Source organism: Dendrobates tinctorius, unplaced genomic scaffold (assembly GCF_039654945.1).
Source record: "Dendrobates tinctorius isolate UK_male_01 unplaced genomic scaffold, ASM3965494v1 ptg000107l, whole genome shotgun sequence".
Taxonomy (NCBI): domain Eukaryota; kingdom Metazoa; phylum Chordata; class Amphibia; order Anura; family Dendrobatidae; genus Dendrobates; species Dendrobates tinctorius.
In genome coordinates this window covers 46,419,230-46,440,411 of record NW_027361775.1, presented here as the reverse complement: position 1 = coordinate 46,440,411, position 21,182 = coordinate 46,419,230, and the positions used below count along the sequence as shown (strand labels likewise).

The window sequence follows — 21,182 nt, the reverse complement described above, 5'->3', positions numbered from 1 at the left end:
TTACTAGTGAAGGTAGTGGAGCTGGTTATATTGACAGAGGGGTCGCGAGTTCTCTTTCCGGGCTCCCTCTGGTGGATACTGGACTTAATGGAGCTGATCTAATTAACGAGGGGGATGACTGGAGATCTGGAGTTTCTGACTGGATTTAAGACAGCCGCCTCCCTCTATCCCTGCTGGTGATTTTTTCCTGCCTCCTGAGGTCTTAGTTTCCAGCTCAGTCCCTGTATGCTCAGCTAAGTGTTCTTTTGCTATTGTTCACATTTGATCTGGTTTTGTCTATTTCAGATTTGTGTGGTCATCCAGCTCGAGCTGGGGCTGTGCTGAATTTCCATCCTTATGTTACTGCTTGTGCCAGTTTGTTTTTGTCCCTTATTAGATTGGCCTCTTTTTGCTCTGCTTTCAGAATATACCAGAGTGCTGATATAGTGGGCGAAGTCTAGTGACTTCAGTGTTTTTCGCATCAGACGTGTTGGGCATTTTTTGCAGGGTTTTTTGCGTGATTGCAGACAAAAGTCTTTCCTTTCCTGTCTAGATAGTGCTGGACCCATCGTTTGCTCAGTCTATTTTCCTATCTGCGTTTGTGTTTTCATCTTGTCTCACCGACAATATATGTTTGGGGGCTATCTATTCCTTTGGGGTCTGCTCTGGGGCAGTTTAGATTTCCCCTTTCTTGCTTTAGGCTTATTTAGTTCTCTGGCTGTGTCGAGGCGTCTAGGATCATCGTAGGTACGCTCCACGGCTACTGCTAGTTGTGTGGATAGGATCAGGGATCTGCAATCCGCTTAGTTACCAACCTCTCTGGTTTTCAGTTGCTTAGTTTGGTCTTACTTTCCTCCTCGGTGACCCAATCATAACACAGGCCCCTACACATTAATTTAAAGAAGTTGTCCACTGCTTGGACAACTCCTTGTCATACTCCATGGATGACCCCGATAAAATAATAAAGCTTAGACTCACCTCCCGTGCCGCTGTCATTCCCGCAGTGTCAGCACTACCTCTCTCTGAGGCTTCCATGAGGTTATAGTGACACGTGACCCTGGCGCCCGATCAGTGCTGGCGTCACTGTGCCCGGCTTTGGACAAATTGAGCAGGAATAGGAAGTCCGGGCTGCAGCTGATCTCAGACTTCTTTTTTATGTTTAATTTGTCCGAAGGCAGGGACAGTGACGCCAGCACTGATTGGGCGGGGGTCACATGTCACAACAACTGCACAGGAGCCATGGGAAGAGTTAGTGCCGACAACGCGGGAATGGTGGAGGCACGGGAGGAGAGTATATACTTTTTTATTGGGGCCAAGAATAGGGCATGAGAAGGAGTTGTTGTAATAGTGGACAACCCCTTTAGTACGGGGTCTTTTTTGCTTGCTTTTTAGTGGTTTGGTTGTTGTCACTAATCACCCAGCACCCTTCCCTAACACCACTGCCACAGTAGTGTTTGATGGGAAAAAAAACCTTGCATGAGAAGGTCTTCAATATTGCACAAGATGACGTAGGACAGCTCTGGTGCCATCAATCATGGCAAAGGGGGAGGTTGAGGCAGGATTTATGACAACAGACAACTTTATTGGCATGCCACTTGGACTGACCAAGCTACATGCAGAGTAAAACTTTTATTTCTAAGCAATGGAACAGTTAGTGTGGGTGGTCTGGAGCAGGAAACTCCGGGAGTGGACCCTCTGGACCGTTGCACCGAGGGACCCCGGGCGAGCTGCCAGGTGGAACCGACCCCTATACAGGGACCGTTAGGAGCAGGCCCAGGGGTTCGAGTACCACGGTAGCCAGTACCGAGAGGGGCGGCTCAGGATGGACCGGGGTAAGACTGAGACTAGAGTAAAGAATGACAGAACAAGACTGGAACCAGGAGGCTGGGATGAAGTGAGACAGAAAACTGGAGCGAGAAGGAATGACAGGAGTAGGAACACTGGAGACAGGACTTGAGTAGGACGGCAGGAACACTGAAGGCAGGACAGGAGTAGGACGGCAGGAACACTGAAGGCAGGACAGGAGTAGGACGGCAGGAACACTGAAGGCAGGACAGGAGTAGGACGGCAGGAACACTGAAGGCAGGACAGGAGTAGGACGGCAGGAACACTGAAGGCAGGACAGGAGTAGGACGGCAGGAACACTGAAGGCAGGACAGGAGTAGGACGGCAGGAACACTGAAGGCAGGACAGGAGTAGGACGGCAGGAACACTGAAGGCAGGACAGGAGTAGGACGGCAGGAACACTGAAGGCAGGACAGGAGTAGGACGGCAGGAACACTGAAGGCAGGACAGGAGTAGGACGGCAGGAACACTGAAGGCAGGACAGGAGTAGGACGGCAGGAACACTGAAGGCAGGACAGGAGTAGGACGGCAGGAACACTGAAGGCAGGACAGGAGTAGGACGGCAGGAACACTGAAGGCAGGACAGGAGTAGGACGGCAGGAACACTGAAGGCAGGACAGGAGTAGGACGGCAGGAACACTGAAGGCAGGACAGGAGTAGGACGGCAGGAACACTGAAGGCAGGACAGGAGTAGGACGGCAGGAACACTGAAGGCAGGACAGGAGTAGGACGGCAGGAACACTGAAGGCAGGACAGGAGTAGGACGGCAGGAACACTGAAGGCAGGACAGGAGTAGGACGGCAGGAACACTGAAGGCAGGACAGGAGTAGGACAGCAGGAACACTGGAGGCAGGACTGGAGCAGGACGGCAGGAGCAGTGGAGGCAGGACAGGAGTAGGACGGCAGGAACACTGGAGGCTGGACTGCAGCAGGACGGCAGGAGCACCGGAGGCAGGACTGGAGTAGGACGGCAGGAGCACCGGAGGCAGGACTGGAGTAGGACGGCAGGAACACCGGAGACAGGACTGGAGCAGGACAACAGGAACACAGGAGACAGGACTGGAGCAGGACAACAGGAACACAGGAGACAGGACTGGAGCAGGACAACAGGAACACAGGAGACAGGACTGGAGCAGGACAACAGGAACACAGGAGACAGGACTGGAGCAGGACAACAGGAACACAGGAGACAGGACTGGAGCAGGACAACAGAAACACAGGAGACAGGACTGGAGCAGGACAACAGGAACACAGGAGACAGGACTGGAGCAGGACAACAGGAACACAGGAGACAGGACTGCGGAAGAGAACAAGGAACACGGGTAGCAGGACTGAGAAGCTGCTGCGAGGAGCAGCCGAGACCGGAACTGCAGGAGTAGAGTGCACACGATGAAGCGAGGCCAGAGTGTTAGGAAACACAATGATCAGGCGCCTCCCTCAAGGGGAAGCGGCCTGATATGGCCCCATCTAGTCAGCCATCGGTCCAAAGGTGCTTCCGGGTCAGGGCACAGCTGGAGCATAAGAAGCAGGAAGGAGGCGTGTCCGCGGCCTATGGCGCATGCGCATAGCATGCAGGGAAGGCATCGGTCGCGAGCCTGTCTCAGGTGACCGCCGCGGCCGTCGGGTGGATAGAGGCTGCGGCGTGGGAGCGGAGGCTGGGTGAGTATGGCGGAGCGGTGTAACAGGAACTTTAATAAGCAGAAAGGTAAGTTTATATATGTTTTAAGTGGGCTACGTGATGCCATTATTATCAGTGGGGTTCAACCTTTGGGAGAATAAAGAAGTTGCATTGCTATGTATTTCTGCTCCTCGTTTTGTCTTTTGCCATACAGCGTTGCCTCAGCCACGGGATGTGTAGAGCCTACCTACGTCATGTGCAGATTGGCATGTCCTTCAAATGGCACAGAACTGGCATAACAAAAATGCATAAGAAGAGAACAGTTATAGTATTGCATAAACTGAGCAAATGGAATAGGACAAATTGTATATGCTAGCAGCAGTCCTGTGGGGCAAAGCACTTCCGTGAAGCAGGAAGCAATGTAATGTCTGTCCATCTACCTTATTATACAGGGTGTTCTCATTTACAGATAGATGCAGCATTTGAGCCGTCAAGTATTAGAAGTTAGCAGATTATGGTATATGGTACTTATAGATCTTACTTTCCAGTAGCAAAAATTATTTCTACTGCAGTGGGCAAATTAAACTATCCCCTTGTGCCCTAATGCCCAGTTCACAAGAAAAGGGCATATAATTAAATGCTTTATCCTCTCTTTTCATTCAGCAATCCATTTATAATAAAACAAACTGCTAAAAAAAGCAAAGTGTTATTAGTGCCTTTATACCTGCTAACTATGTATTGTGGGCCTAAGGGATAGAGGCTGCAAGGAGGTCACACAAAATTGTTTTCCCCAGGGCTACCCTGTTCTACCATGGACTTCTTCAGGATAATGAAAGCACAACATACGAGTAAAATCGCTTTTCCTGTACAGTTGGTTGCCATCTTAGACCAGTGATGCTTTCAGTAACAAACAATATTATCTGAAATGGAAAGAAAAGTGTTGGCGTAAGGAGCTCGGTGACGGTGATTAGAAGGCTTCATTAGTCTCTAGAACAAAGAAAAAAAAAACATTCTATCACTATATAAGAAAGGAAGAAAAGTTCTGGAGAACAAAATACACCGACAGCAATAATAAACTGAAAGAAAAAAAAAACAACTTGTCATATTCGGGTGGTATGGTAATTTAAACAATAAAATTTAATTTGATAATTCAAAGCAGGCTTGCCCAACAGGCTACACAACAAGATGGTTCGAGGCCTGCGGGGAACTGGGAGACGCTGGCTCTCAATTTATTCAAATATTTATGCCACTTTCAGACACGAATACTGTACATGTTAATACTTTGTAGCCGGGACATCGGCAGAGCAGCGCACATCAGCCCCCGACTCAACGTACTGACTTCATCACAATGTTCATGTCACCAATGTCTGAGAGGTGCCGAGGACACAGCGGGGAACAGTAAGCGTTCCATGAGGGAGCTGAAGATTAAATATCCTATTATGGGGAGGGGGGTGTTACTGTGAAAGTATGTTATGGGACAATGCAGAGAAAATTGTGAAAGGGGCACAGTTTAGCAAGGGCAATGGGGGGATGGGGGTGGCATTATGCAGAGGGGCAATGTGGGAGAACATTATGGAAAGGAGTAGTGTGGGGAGACATCATTATGGACAAGCAGGGCTGTGAAGTCAATAAGCCAAATCTCCATCTCCAACTCCTCAATTTCCATGACACCGACTCAGACTCCACCAAAATGGGCTCTGACTCCGACTCCACGACTCCAACTCCACAGCCCTGTGGACAATGGCAGCCGGAGGGGGTATATTTTGGAAAGAGGCAGTGTTGGGGACATTTCATGCAGTGGCGCACAGTTAGGGGCAATTATTTATTCAGGGGCATAGTATGGTAAATATTTCTATTCATGGGGCATTGTAATGATTCTTTTATTTTTAAGTGGACCATGTCAAGAACTGCTTCAAAAGACTAGAGAAGAAGGAACTCTGGAGAGATGAGCTGTGGAAGTGAAATCTGATCATGGCGCCTGAACTATGCCAGAGGGTTCGAGACAAAAGGGATGAGATTAGTTCAAATCAGAAAAGATATCACCTATGGAGGTACCGGGGTGTAAATATTTATTTATGACACTGACTACGTTTCATCAGTACTGTAGTTCCTGTATGGTCTGCAGGCTGATTATGACTAGTAACAACAACTCCCAGTAACTTCTTACCACATACTAGGAGTTGCAGGTTCACGTGATAAAAGTGTATATGGGGCTGACCAGAAACACCAAAACTGATCACTTTATTAAGCTTAATGATGTATTCCTATACTGACAATTGTTCTTATGATGATGTATTCATGTACTGACAGTGGTTTAGGAGATGGATTCATGTTTTGACAGTGACTCTGATCTTGTATACATGTAGCAATTCATAACACGATTCATGGCCATGTTAAAACTGAAAAGTCCTCAAAATTTAGTTTTGAGATTATGCAAGGGGTTTGGTTGAGTTTCTGCTCACTTTCTGATCCCAAAAATCAGTTTGGGTGTGTTCACACTAATTTTTTGAGAGCATAAATACTCCAAATTATTTTCAAATACTCAAAACTTCGTTCCGATGATGTATTCATGCACTGACGGTGGTTCTGGTGATGTATTCATGCAAGCACATCTTTTACATTTTTTGCGGCCCTACAGATTGGTTCAGTATGATGATGTGGCCCTTGGAACACAAAATCTTGTGCATCCCTTAATGTAAAGGATAATCATACTTTCAAGTAAGTTTTCAGAAGAAGCTGTCCTGTGTCTGTTCATAAGGAATAGCACTATATCTGGCCATTATGTAACCTGCATCCTGAATTTACAATCCACTTGGAGCTGATGAGACGAGATTAGCAGCAGTGATCTTTCCCTTACACAGCACAGAACAAAGGGTTGGATCCCTACACATTTTTTTAGCATGCATAAACAAGCTGCAGTAACAAGGGTGATATTATAAAGTAGTACAGCGTGGTCTGGTTGTGAATCAGCTTTGTTGTGAGGCAAAAGATCTGTGAGAAAGTTCAGAACCTTCTTCCAATGTTTTCCTCTGCCTGGGTCCTCTCCCTGCTCCTCACTCCTCCTCCAGCACCCCTCTACAAAGACTATAATGGGCTGTGTCACATGAGACCACAGTGAGCCTCCAGACCCTCTAGTCTAAAGGCCCTTTTACATTTAGTGATGCACCAGAGATCCGATCCGGTCAGGATCGCTGGTGCATCGCTAAATGATCGCTAGTGAGCTTTCACACAGAAAGATCTCACAGCGATGCAGCAGCGACGCAGCACACGATACTCACCTTTCACACACAGCGATGAAGACGTCCTCCCGCCCGCGTCCACGCGTCGCTCGTCGTCACAGCAGGAAGCTGACGACGAGAAATGGAGCCGGACATTCTCGCGCGATCAGCGATAACCAGCGGGGGAGCCGATCGGAGGTAAGTATCACACATAGCGATATCTGTTGTGAGTTCATTTTCCCCTCCGTCACTGAGGCCTGGTGAACTCCCTATTCTAGTGAAGGAAGGTAGTGAGCCTGATTATCAGGCACCTGGTACTAATGAAGATGATTGGCTGAGTGGAGTCACTGACTGGATTTAAGGCAGCCTACGCCCTTTCTGCCCTGCGGGTGATTTCTCTGTGGACTCTTGGACTCCAGTCTGATTCCTGCTCTCCTAAAGCTAAGTTTTCTGTTTTGCCTTTTGCATCTAAGATTTGTTTTTGTTTTTCTTGCTTTTTGGATTCTGCCACTCCCTGCTGGAGTGTGCAGTGTTCCGTGAGCTCTGTCTTCTGAATGTACCTGAGTGCTGATTTAGTTTTTGAAGCTTAGTTGCTTCAGGGCCATTTTTATATCAGCTTTTTGGCTTTTGTCTCTGATAGGGTTTTGGCAGATTGCAGACAGCAGCCTTCCTATCCGTTCCTATCTAGGTAGTTTTTGGGCTCCGTCTTTGCTCAGCCTGTCTTTCTGTCTGTGTAAGTGCTTTCATCTTGCTTCACCGTCATTATATGTGGGGGGCTGCCTATTGCTTTGGGGTCTGCTCTGGGGCAGTTAGATTTCCCCTTTCCTTCTTTAGGCCTATGTATCTCTCCGGCTGTGATCGAGGGGTCTAGGTCATCGTGGGAGCCCCCCACGGCTACTGCTGGTTGTGTTGATAGGTTCAGGGGTCTGCAATCTGATAGTTGCCAATTTCTCTGGTTTTCAGGACTTAGCTAACATTTCTGTTTTTGCCTCCTACGGTGACTCGATCATAACAGATATCGCTAGCGATATCGCTATAACATCACAAAATCATTGACGTTATAGCGATATCGCTATGCGTAAAACCCCCTTAAGGGTACCGTTACTGTTGTGAATTCGCTTTCTGGCCTCCCTCTGGTTATTACTGAAGGTAGTGGAGATGGTCAGATCGACAGAGGGGTTGCGAGTTCTCTTTCTGGGCTCCTTCTGGTGGTTACTGGAGGTAATGGAGCTGATCTGATTGACAGAGGCTTGCCATCTGATAATGATGATGACGATTGGAGATCTGGGGTTTCAGATTGGAATTTAAGACAGCCGACTCCCTCTATCCCTGCTGGTGATTTGCTTCCTGTTCCTCCTGAGGTCTGATTTCTCCAGCTCTGTCCCTGCATGTTCAGCTAAGTGGTTTATTTGCTATTCTGTTTGCATTTGATCTGGTTTTGTCTATCTCTTCTTGGTGCGGGTCAGCCACCTCCGGCTGGGGCTGTGCTGATTCACCGCCCATATGTTACTGCTTGTGCCAGTTTGTTTTATCCCGTTAGATTGGTCTCTTTTTGCTCTGCTTTCAGAATATACCAGAGAGCTGATATAGTGGGGGGCGAAGTCGTGTGACTTCAGTGTTTTTCGCATCGGACGTGATGGACTTTTTGCAGGGTTTTTTGCGTGATTGCAGACAGAGTCTTTCCTTTCCTGTCCTGTCTAATCAGTGTGGGCCCCATCATTTGCTCAGTCTATTTTCCTGCCTGTGTTTTCATCTTGTCTCACCGACAATATGTTTGGGAGATATCTATTCCTTTGGGGTCTGCTCTGGGGCAGTTTAGATTTCCTCTTTCTTACTTTAGGCTTAGTTAGCTCTCCGGCTGTGCCGAGGCGTCTAGGCTCATCATAGGTACGCTCCACGGCTACTGCTAGTTGTGTGGATAGGATCAGGGGTCTGCAATCCGCTTAGGTACCAACCTCTCTGGTTTTCTGTGGCTTAGCCTGGACCTGCTCTCCTCCTCGGTGACCCATTCATAATACGTTACACTACGCGACGCACCAGCGATCCCGACAACAATACGACCTGGTAAGGATCGCTGGTACGTCGCTACAAGGTCGCTAGTAAGCTGTCAAACAGACAGATCTATTCAGCGACGCAGCAACAATCCGGCGATCCGTATAACGACCTTAACGGTCGTTGGGACCTTGTCACACAGCAGCGATTCTGACAACTCCCGCCTGCGTCCCTGAGTTCTGCGTTGCCAACGAGGTCGCTCGTCGGCGTCAAACACAAAAATGCATGCTGGCTAGCGGGACACCAGCGATCAAAAAATGGCCCAGGACATTTGAGCACAATCAGCAAGATCGCAGCGGGGGCCCGGTCGCCGCTATGTGTCACATGTAGCGAGATCGCTGGCGAGGTCGCTGTTGCGTCACAAAATCTGTGACGTTTCAGTGATCTCGCTAACGATCTCGCTATGTGAGATGGGGGCTTAAGCAAAACTCTTATGCAAAGTTTGTTGAAAGTACAGGTACAATTTAAATTGATAATATCACACTTTGACATATATATATTTGATCCTCAAACACAATATTTTGAGTGCAGTATTAAATGTCCCATGGCACTTTAATGGGGATGCTGTGAAAAAGCACTGCCAAAGTAAATGGTAGAGCATGTCATTCATGGCACACATAGTCCCCCCAGAGAATGGTTGCTGAGGAAAGGTAGGATCTATTAAAATACATGTTCTCTAGAGACATCCCACTTTATAATGTCTGTATGTGCTACTACATCACATGGACGAAGAGTTGTCCTACATGAATATCCCACTTTACGTAAAATACACCTATTCCAACTAGTGAAATTCTCACCTGTCTTGGCCATCTTTCTTTCTATATACAAGAGATCTTGTAATCTGACAGATATATTTATAGTACTTGTGTTCGGTACTCAACTTCAAAATTAGGTTAAAAATAATGCATCTTTATTCAATCCATAATGTGTGAAAAATAACCACACAATTAAAAACAGGATATCCTGAGGAAAAAAAAAGAGCTAACTAAGCCGACGCGTTTCCAACCAGCGTGTGTGAACGGTTCTTAGTCATGGCCAATTCCAACCAGGACTTCATTGTCCGAGCACCGTTAATGGCTTCATAAGCCTGTAAAAGAGCTGAACATAACATATGTGGCGCCCCTGAGGATTCAGTTGCCACAGAGGTACTGCACCTCCTCCTGAGGTGTGGTACCCCACCATCCAGGTGAGTTGGAGGCTCCTAACCACGCTCCAACACTCGCATCCCACACAACATGGTAGTTCAGCAAAGCCACAGTGCGGCTCCCTGCTTGGAGTGTAGCAGAGCACCTTTGGTGGCTCCCTGCTTGGAACACGAAACGTGCTGGGAGGCGGGTGGAGTTTAGAATACATAAAGAGCGGGAAGGTTTAGGTTTTCAGTCAGTCAGAAAGAGTCACTCAGAGAGGAGTGAGGAAAGAAGATCCCTGGAAGAGGGATGGAGAAAGGAGTGCTGCAGCTGCCTCAGTGATTAGAGCCAGCTGGCACAGGAAAAGAAAGAAGGAGAAAGACATTGGACTGAAACCAGATCTTCTATGAGAGAGAGAGAGATTAGTACGGAACAAAGGAGTAAAAGGGAACAGAGAGGACGTGGGTTAGAGGAGAACCCTGCCTAGAAGTTCTAAGCGCAAGGCCGGGGCCCGGTCCCCGAGGTTGTATGGATACTGAAGGTCCTGCAGCAGACACCGGTGGAGTAGTGGGCTGTAAATGCACTACTCCCATCTAAGACTTGGGGGCACAACAGCAACGTGAATAGTGAGCCGGGACTCAGGAGAGAGGAGTCCCCAATAGAGGCTACAGCTGTCTGCCGTGCAAATAGAGTTCTTGGGAACATCTGTCAGCAGGCACTCCAGTGTAACTCAGTACTAGGAGTACTTCACACCTAAAGGCCCTATAAGAGTAGACGTTCAGAAAGGCACATGTTGGCGGAGTGTTGGAAGGGAGCATTCCATCTGATCTGGAGGTTGACTGAGTCCCTGACCCGGAGGACACAGCACGGAGGCAGGCATCTGTGTGTGCTACAGACTGTGAGTAAAGCTTTGGAACTGCACGCCCTGGTGTCCTCCAATTATTCCTGCGCCAACAAACCCTGTACCACTACATCTGGGTACCAACTTCTACACCGCCTGTACCTCTCCTCTGCCCCTACATCTACACCTCCACCTGTGGGGAGCTTCACCATCTTGGCTGCAACACACCACCAGCCCCAGAGGAACTGCATGCAGCGTCACCCCAACATCCCACTTGCCGAACACCACAGGTGGCGTCACGAACTATTCCATTAACTACAAACCACCATTCAACACCCCTGATTACTTGGGCGCCTAGGGCCACGGACCGGGTCACTGCTGCTGTGACACATCCCCCTGACACCGGCCCGGTACCGAGTACCCCACGGCCCTGGGAGGGCGACCCACATACACAGTTTTCTTTTTTGTAACTAAATATACATAGTACAATCTCAAGAACGCTCAACCAAATGACCAACTAGCAGCCATCAAGATGTCAGCCATTGTCATACACAGTGAACTGAATACATTATATCCAACCGCACAGTGGATAGCAGGCCATGTATGGCCTTACCCTACATACGAGTGCTTATAAAGCGCTGCGCAGCTGCAGCCCTACAGAACAGTGCTCGCATCTCACCAGCAGCTTTAGGAGGACAAAAAGTCAGCCCTTTAGGGGAAAAATAAAAAGAGCACAAAGACTTCATGGCATTTAAAGGGAATCTGTCACCTATTTTTAGCCCTATGAGCTGCTGCCACAGCCATCAGGGGCTTATCTACAGCATTCTGTAATTCTGTAGATAAGCCACCGATGTAACCTAAAAGATAAAAAAAAACAAGTTATATTATACTCACCGGGGAGTCTGGTGCGGTGGGTGTCGCGGTCCGGTCCGGCGCCTCCCATCTTCCAGCGATGACATCCTCCTCCTTACGTCTGCCGCGGCTCCTGCACAGGCATACTTACTCTGACCTGTTGAGGGCAGAGCAGAGTACTGCATTACGCAGGCGCCGGGAAAGGTCAGAGATGTCCGGCGCCTGCGCACTACAGTACTCTGCTCTGCCCTCAACAGGTCAGAGTAAATATGCCTGTGCAGGAGCCGTGGCAGAAGTAAGGAGGAGGATGTCATCGCTGGAAGATGGGAGGTGCCGGACCGGACCACGACACCCACCACACCTGCCCCCGGTGAGTACAATATAACTCTTATCTTTCAGGTTACATTGGGGGCTTATCTACAGCATTACAGAATGCTGTAGATAAGCCCCTGATGGCGGTGGCCGCAGCTCATAGGGCTAAAAACAGGTGACAGATTCCCTCTAAGAAAGCATTGTGACCCACAGGTACAGGGCAGGATTACACCAGGCAGTAATACAAAAACACAATGGAGAAGGAAGCAAAGTGCAGACTGATGGATTCTAGGACTCGGGGCATTTAAAGGAGCATCACAGGTAAGTGCTAGGAAAGGAAACACTGAATGTCCACATGTGTTCATGAAACAGTCCAAAAACAGTTACCGGTATGTGAAATTCCATTAACAAACAATAAAACACAATGTGTTTTAAACACAGCAGGCGTTAGGGTAATGGTGGCACATTTGTATACAGATTTCCATGGCACTGGGTAGCATTATGACATTATTCTCTGCATGATCTGTGGCATGTTTGGGGTCTTCCCAGCACAACGTCAACATCTCTCTGAGCACAGTCTGGCATTACGATACATGACCTGATAAATGTCATCTCTCCGGAAAAACAGGAAAGCTCAGCGTCTCCCAGGCACCAATGTTACCCGTCACAGTGCCCGTCACATGCAGGAAACAACACAAGGAAAGAGAAACAGAATTTCTTAATGGCCACAGACCTGTGCCAGCCTTCCCCCTCTCTGTGCCAGCCTGCCCTCCTCTCTGTGCCAACCTTCCCCCTCTCTGTGCCAGCCTGCCCCCCTCTCTGTGCCAGCCTGCCCCCCTCTCTGTGCCAGCCTGCCCCCCTCTCTGTGCCAACCTTCCCCCTCTCTGTGCCAGCCTGCCCTCCTCTCTGTGCCAGCCTGCCCCCCTCTCTGTGCCAGCCTGCCCTCCTCTCTGTGCCAGCCTGCCCTCCTCTCTGTGCCAGCCTGCCCTCCTCTCTGTGCCAACCTTCCCCCTCTCTGTGCCAGCCTGCCCTCCTCTCTGTGCCAGCCTGCCCTCCTCTCTGTGCCAGCCTGCCCTCCTCTCTGTGCCAGCCTTCCCCCCTCTCTGTGCCAGCCTGCCCTCCTCTCTGTGCCAGCCTGCCCTCCTCTCTGTGCCAGCCTGCCCCCCTCTCTGTGCCAGCCTGCCCTCCTCTCTGTGCCAGCCTTCCCACTCTCTGTGCCAGCCTTCCCACTCTCTGTGCCAGCCTGCCCTCTCTGTGCCAGCCTGCCCTCCTCTCTGTGCCAGCCTTCCCACTCTCTGTGCCAGCCTGCCCTCCTCTCTGTGCCAGCCTTCCCCCTCTCTGTGCCAGCCTGCCCCCCTCTCTGTGCCAGCTTGCTCTCTCTCTGTGCCAGCCTGCCCTCCTCTCTGTGCCAGCTTGCTCTCCTCTCTGTGCCAGCTTGCTCTCTCTCTGTGCCAGCCTGCCCTCCTCTCTGTGCCAGCCTTCCCCCTCTCTGTGCCAGCCTGCCCTCCTCTCTGTGCCAGCCTGCCCCCCTCTCTGTGCCAGCCTGCCCTCCTCTCTGTGCCAGCCTGCCCTCCTCTCTGTGCCAGCCTGCCCCCCTCTCTGTGCCAGCCTGCCCTCCTCTCTGTGCCAGCCTGCCCTCCTCTCTGTGCCAGCCTTCCCACTCTCTGTGCCAGCCTTCCCACTCTCTGTGCCAGCCTGCCCTCCTCTCTGTGCCAGCCTTCCCCCCTCTCTGTGCCAGCCTGCCCTCCTCTCTGTGCCAGCTTGCTCTCTCTCTGTGCCAGCCTGCCCTCCTCTCTGTGCCAGCCTGCCCTCCTCTGTGCCAGCCTGCCCCCCTCTCTGTGCCAGCTTGCTCTCTCTCTGTGCCAGCTTGCCCTCCTCTCTGTGCCAGCTTGCTCTCTCTCTGTGCCAGCTTGCTCTCTCTCTGTGCCAGCCTGCCCTCCTCTCTGTGCCAGCCTGCCCTCCTCTCTGTGCCAGCCTGCCCTCCTCTCTGTGCCAGCCTGTCCCCTCTCCTGTGCTATTTGCCCTCCTCTCTGTGCCAGCATCATTCCGCTAAGTCTTATTCAGGACAGTGCCATCTTCCATCCTGGCACCTCTGTCACGGTCTGCTGTGTGGTATAGGGTCAGTGCAGAGACCAGGGCCCTCCGCATACATAGAGGGGCTGCACGGAAGACAAACCTGACACCGTCTCCCAAGTAAGCAGCAGGCGCAGGTCCCCGACCACACAGATGCCATCGCTGGCCGCCCCTCCCTGCCCACACACATGTATACACATGTAGCCAGTCTCACCTGTGCCAGCTGCTCCGGTCTGTATTCACCATCACACCCCCCGGCTCTGGCCGGCTGTGCTCCGCGCCTCAGTGCAGCCCCCCGGAGTGTCAGCCGTAGCCCTGCCGCGGGTCACCCAGACACTTTCCATGACACTTTTCTCTCTCCTGCTTGCCTCTTCTTTTCCCGGTCCTGCAGCACCTCCCCCGTGTCCGATGATTGGTTCACACCGGGTGACGGCTGGACCGAAGGAATTCTCCACCCAGTTTCGGGCTGAGGGGGGAGCGGCGCGGTAGGTGGCGGCAGCTGCAGAACCGGAGCTTCTGCTCAGTCTCTGGTGACGGCTTCTCACAGAGTTTGTGATTCACGCGCTGCCAGGAAAAGGAAATTGTGCAACCGCCGAGGGCAGACGTAGTGACAGCCGCTGCCGTCCATGTGTGAGGGGCTCAGAGCCGCTGCCGTCCATGTGTGAGGGGCTCAGAGCCGCTGCCGTCCATGTGTGAGGGGCTCAGAGCCGCTGCCGTCCATGTGTGAGGGGCTCAGCCTGACAGGGCGCGGACCACAGGACGGGGGCTGCACTGACACCGGGGACGGGGGCTGCACTGACACCGGGGACGGGGGCTGCACTGATACCAGCGAGGGGGCTGCGCTAATAACCGGGACGGGGGCTGCACTGACACCGGGGAAGGGGGCTGCACCGACACCAGCGAGGGGGCTGCACCGACACCAGCGAGGGGGCTGCACCGACACCAGGGACGGGGGCTGCACCGACACCGGCGACGGGGGCTGCACCGACACCGGCGACGGGGGCTGCATCGGCGACGGGGGCTGCACTGATTCCCGGGACGGGGGCTGCACTGATTCCCGGGACGGGGGCTGCACTGATTCCCGGGACGGGGGCTGCACTGATTCCCGGGACGGGGGCTGCACTGATTCCCGGGACGGGGGCTGCGCTAATAACCGGGACGGAGGCTGCACTGATTCCCGGGACGGAGGCAGCACTGATTCCCGGGACGGGGGCTGCACTGATTCCCGGGACGGGGGCTGCGCTGATTCCCGGGACGGGGGCTGCGCTGATTCCCGGGACGGGGGCTGCACTGACACCAGGGACGGGGGCTGCACTGATTCCCGGGACGGGGGCTGCGCTGATTCCCGGGACGGGGGCTGCGCTGATTCCCGGGACGGGGGCTGCGCTGATTCCCGGGACGGGGGCTGCGCTGATTCCCGGGACGGGGGCTGCGCTAATAACCGGGACGGAGGCTGCAATGACTCCCGGGACGGGGGCTGCACTGACACCAGGGACGGGGGCTGCGCTAATAACCGGGACAGGGGCTGCACTGATACCAGCGAGGGGGCTGCACTGATACCCGGACGTGGGGGGCCGCGCTGATAACCGGGACGGGGGCTGCAGTGACACCAGGGACTGAGGCTGCACTGACCCCCGGGACTGGGGCGGCACCGATACCCGGGACTGAGCTACACTGACACAAGGGACGGGGGGGGCTGCGCTGATCCCCGAGACGGGGGCTGCAATGATACCTAGGAAGGGGAGGCTGCACTGATCCCCAGGACGGGGGCTGCATTGATACCCTGAAAACGTAGTTGGGAGACCGAGTGATTTGCGGATATGAAATGTTGGGAAAGAGGGAGCCATGTTTTTTTGCATAGTATTGTCGATTTGTGGCTCTCGATTCGGTCACGGATATGTTGTGTCGTTTCACCGACGTAAAGTAGCCCACATGGGCATTTGATCACATAAATTACATTGTTAGATTCGCACGTGAAGAATCCCCTGATTTTATAGCGTTTTACCGGAATGAGGATGAATAATCCCTCTAGATTTGATGACATTGGAGCAGCACGCACATCCCAAACATGGAAATGTGCCACTTCTCTCTGTGCTGAGGAAGATCTGTTTTGGCACTCCAGAAAAGCTGCCTAGGTCAGCCTTAACTACCCAGTCTCTAATGTTGTTTGGTCATCTTTTACACATCAAAGGAGGTGCTTTAAAGGCTTCAATGTGGGGGTATGTGAGAACTGGTCAATGTTTGCGAATGATATCATAAATTTTTGGCATGACAGGGTGGTGGGTGTGAATGAAGGGAACACATTCAGGTTTAGGGGTCTGGTGAGAAGCGGGGTCAAGGGCCATCATTTTTTCTTTATCAAGAAGAGTTTGGGGATAATGTCTAGCAGTGAACTTGTTGGACATCTCGTCTAAACGGCCAGGTAGGAGTTTAGGATTGGAAACTATTCGTGTAACTTGTTTGAACCGAGAGCAGGGCAGACAGTGTTTGATGGAAGATGGATGGCAACTAGTATAGTGAAGTAGACTGTTAGAAGCTGTGGGTTTGGGAAAGATGTCAGTAGTGAGACACCCGTTGGGCTCCCTGATGACTAGGGTGTCAAGAAATGAAATCTGAATTTGATTCCAGTTCAGTGTGAACTGAAGTCCTGGCCTAATTGAGTTCAGATACTCATTGAAAGTGACGAGTATCGTGAGGACCTGTTCATAAACAGAAGATATCATCTATACAGTATATCGAAGCCAGCATATGTTGTGTGATTTGAATAGGGCATTCTCATAGACATAGGTACACTCAAAGGCATCCATATAAATGTTAGCAGACACTGGAGCTACGTTGGCACCCATTGCGGTGCCCTGGGTCTGTAAATAGAACACATTACATGCAGTTTCCTCGTCTCACTGCGCATGCGCCCGCGGCTTTTCTTTGCTTTCCAAACCTCCCTCTCATCACGTACATCGCGCATGCGCCTCCCCTCCAGCCCTCGATTCCAGCTCTAGTTCCGGTCTCCAGGCTATATTAACCCACTGGCCACCAATGCTTACACACATCACCACAGACGGCGCTTTGCTCTGGGCCACACCAGGTATGCATTTTAATACAGCCACTACGTAGTTACTTTTTAACCTATACCTCACCATGTGCCACTTTATTTCTACAGCCCCAACTGGGACTTTTGGGCCCTGACGGACCCGCTCATACAATCCATAGGTATGCCGTATCTCCGCTAAATGAATACTGGCTGTGCTATTTTTATGTGCAACCATGCCTCCTTTTTTTTCCTTACAGCCCTAATTGGGACCTCTGCTTTATTCCGCTGTGGCTTCTTTTCTCTAGTTCATTCTTTCTAGTTAAGGTACCATTACACTTAGCGATGCACCAGCTATCCCGACAACGATATGGATCGCTGGTGCATCGCTAAGTGGTCGCTAGTGAGCTGCCAAACAGGCAGATCTCACCAGCGACTTCGCAGTGGTCGGGGGTCGCTACTTACCTGTCAGACGCAGCGATCCTGACGTCCTCCCGCCTGCGTCCACGTGTCGCTCGTCGGCGCCACAGGAAGCCCAGCAGAAAGCGCCCGACGAGAAATGGTCCAGGACCTTCTCGGGCGATCAGCGATAACCAGCGGGGGAGCCGGTCGGAGGTAAGTATCGCGCATAGCGATATCGCTGCTGCGTCACAAAATCGGTGACGTTACAGCGATATTGCTAGCGATATCACTATGTGTAACGGGGGCTTTAAGGTCAATTTTCTTGTTTACATTGCCCCACTAACAGCAGCTGCATTGTTTCTATATTATGTCAACCACTTCTTTCTCCAAGTTTGTATATTTAGCCTGCACCTTAAAGCTGCATCCTAAATTGTTCAGATACATAGGCAATTATGTTTTGTATATATTTTGTATTTATTCACTTGTGTACATCTATGTATAGCACCCATACCTGTGTACAGCATCTTTATCTTGTCATTTCTGATTACTAATTTTTTTGTATATCTATTTCTTGCAGTGAGGTTTGAGAAAGACCCTTAACTGGGTCGAAACATTACCTCTATACACTTTTTGTTGCTGTGGTGACTTTAATAAATTCATCTTCGTTTTGGATATGAAAAACCATACTTTTGAGTGCGACTGTTTCTTCTATAATACTAGTATGGGACGCTACAGCATACAGTTATACATACACAGTGTATGTTAACCCCTTAGTGATTTTGAGATTGTTTTTTGTGACACATTATACTTTGATTATGGTAAACTTAGGTCAATATGTTTTATGTATATTTATAAAAAATATCAAAATTTGAAAAAAAGTAAAATAATGTGCAATTTTCAAACTTTGATTATCCCTTAAATTCAGAAAATCATCCCACAGAAAAACATTACTAAATAACATTTCCCTCGTGTCTGCTTTACAACAGCACCAGTTGTAAAATGTTATCTTATTTTGTTTGCATGGTGTTTGTTTGCCAATCGTGTGCGCACAGCTTTTGTGCTCGAAAAATCGCAAGGACGTACTAAGTACATTTAAGGTTGGTAAGGGTTTAACCCCTACCTCATGCTATTGTGAGGAGACTGCAGCCACGTAGGATGCAGTAACCGACTGTACACAGACCAAGGGGGAAAAGGGGTTTATTATACAGTAGAAACTCCACGCAGGGAGAAAACGGAGGGATAATATTCCCTAATGCAGCAAAAGGCTAATGGAGATAACTTAAGGAATAGGGACAAATAAGGCCGACAATACAATAAGTTAGATTTTATCACTCAGGCGCCAGTCACGGTCCTTCTATCTGTGACTGGTGCTGCCTAGATTGCGTTGCAGTGGGGGTCTGTCACAACCCTGAGGTAAATGATGTATCTTTTGACATTGGTGGTGTCCTCCCGTGGTTCTGATGATAGCGAGGAATCCTCGGGATCCTGATGCGGGTCTTGGGTCCAGCAGATGAGGTGATGAAGAGGGATACATCCTTATCCTCAGTGGTGAGTGTCCCAACACTACGGAGATTTGCAGCACTGCCCAAACACAGTTTACAATGGGCAGCCCGGTTCGCTGTGCCGAATCGACACACCCCTAAGTCCCGTTCACAGACCTTGTCTCTCATGGTCAGTACTGTCAGCGGGGGTGGCTGTGGCAGCGGTCTCAGCGAGGGCAGTGATGTCGGCTGGGACAGCAGTGTCTGAGTGGTACTCAGTCGACGGTCTCCTTTCAAAGCGCTCTGCCGTCCCAGGCTCTGTTCTGCTCTGCCCAGATGCCTTTCAGCTGATTTTTACCTCACAGGCGTCCGGCGCACCCGAAGTTCACGCCCAAACTGTGGTCCCTCGCGCACTGCAGCTCTGCTTAGCCACGCTCCCTTTTCTCAAACACACGGTCCGGAGTCTCAAGCTTTCTACCCTGCAATATAGGTGAAAGCCCCGACGGTTCCGGACCCTTCGCAGAGGAGACATGCCTAGTTAGTTCCTTCCCCTTACATTGTCTTCAAATTACATACCAAAAACCTGCTGATAGAGTCCCAGTAAGTTGGAAGAATTCTAGTGTCCCCGCAGCAATGTGAGTGAATGTGTTCCATTTGTCCATTCGCTATGATGTTGAAAATCTATATTCCATAAATATTGAATCAATACAAAACCCAATATTTCTATCTGTACCCCAGAGACGGGCGGTCTAGCTGCACTCTCATACAAATTCATTGAACTCAGAATGCTTCTTTCCTTGGACAAAGGAAGCCTCGCCTGCATATTAATTTCAATCTGCCGATCTTTTCCTCAGCAGATATCCTGTTTTAATCACCTGATCATGGTAGGAGTTCTTGGTTTCATAGTGAGCTTGAATTGTTAGCTCTATGTTTTAATAATTTTTTTCTCACTTCCTAGCTATACGTAATTTTCCCTCTTCCGTATACAGTGGGTACGGAAAGTATTCAGACCCCTTTAAATTTTTCACTCTGTTTCATTGCAGCCATTTGGTAAATTCAAAAAAGTTCATTTTTTTTCTCATTAATGTACACTCTGCACCCCCTTCTTGACTGAAAAGAAACAAATGCAGAATTTTTTGCAAATGTATTAAAAAAGAAAAACTGAAATTTCACATGGTCATAAGTATTAAGACCCTTTGCTCGGAAACTCATATTTAAGTCACATGCTGTCCATTTCCTTGTGATCCTCCTTGAAATGGTTCTACTCCTTCATTGGAGTCCAGCTGTGTTTAATTAAACTGATAGGACTTGATTTGTAAAGGCACAAACCTGTCTATATAAGACCTCTCAGCTCACAGTGCATGTCATACCAAATGAGAATAATGAGGTCAAAGGAACTGGCCAAGGAGCTCAGAGACAAAATTGTGGCAAGGCACAGCTCTGGCCAAGGTTACAAAAGAATTTCTGCAGTACTCAAGGTTGCTAAGAGCACAGTGGCCTCCATAATCCTTAAATGGAAGAAGTTTGGGACCACCAGAAGTCTTCCTAGACCTGGCCATCCAGCCAAACTGAGCAATCGTGGGAGAAGAGCCTTGGTGAGAGAGGTAAAGAAGAACCACAGCATCATTATGGCTGAGCTCCACAGATGCAGTAGGGAGATGGGAGAAAGTTCCACAAAGTCATCTATCACAGCAGCCCTCCACCAGTCAGGCCTTTATGGCAGAGTGGCCTGATGGAAGCCTCTCCTCAGTGCAAGACATATGAAAGCCCGCATAGAGTTTGCTAAAAAAAAACCATGAAAGACTCACAGACTATGAGAAATAAGATTCTCTGGTCTGATGAGACAATGATAGAACTTTTTGGTGATAATTCTAAGTGGTATGTGTGGAGAAAACCAGGCACTGCTCATCACCTGCCCAATACAATCTTAACAGTGAAACATAGTGTCAGCATCAGGTTATGGGGGTGTTTTTCAGCTACAGGGACAGGATGACTGTTTTCAATTGAAGGAAACATGATCAGGGCCAAGTACATAGATTTCCTGGATGAAAACCTCTTCCAGAGTGGTTTAGGCCTCAGACTTGGCCGAAGGTTCACCTTGCAATAAGACAATAACCCTAAGCACACACAGGGTCGGACTGGGGTGTCTAGGGCCCACCAAGGGAATTAATTTTAGGGGCCCACCTACAGTAATGTACAACTCAACATTTAGACTTTGAGACCGCGGAATTACACCATGGGTTCTTTTGCCGTATATCCCACGCCAAATCTGCATCATTTCAGCATCCTAATTCTACTAAAAGCTGCACCGTTGTTCATATGCTGCAGATCTTTCCGCACTACAATCCATTTAA

General features: G+C 50.0%; 1 protein-coding gene and 1 long non-coding RNA gene across 2 annotated transcripts in view; one reads left to right on the top strand and one right to left on the bottom strand.

The window, feature by feature from the left end:
* IL1RAP (interleukin 1 receptor accessory protein) overlaps window positions 1-14,723 on the bottom strand; it is a 340,076-nt gene extending 325,353 nt beyond the window's left edge. Inside the window, exon 1 of the mRNA XM_073589429.1 lies at window positions 14,132-14,723. Coding sequence (XP_073445530.1) covers window positions 14,132-14,163 — 32 coding nt within the window. The 5' untranslated portion in view covers window positions 14,164-14,723. The remainder of the gene's footprint in view (window positions 1-14,131) is intronic.
* Window positions 14,724-14,936: 213 nt separating this feature from the next.
* LOC141100744 (uncharacterized) lies at window positions 14,937-18,031 on the top strand. The gene is made up of 2 exons (XR_012234759.1): window positions 14,937-17,002; window positions 17,078-18,031. It is a non-coding gene; the product is annotated as an uncharacterized lncRNA (long non-coding RNA).
* Window positions 18,032-21,182: the final 3,151 nt, after the last annotated feature.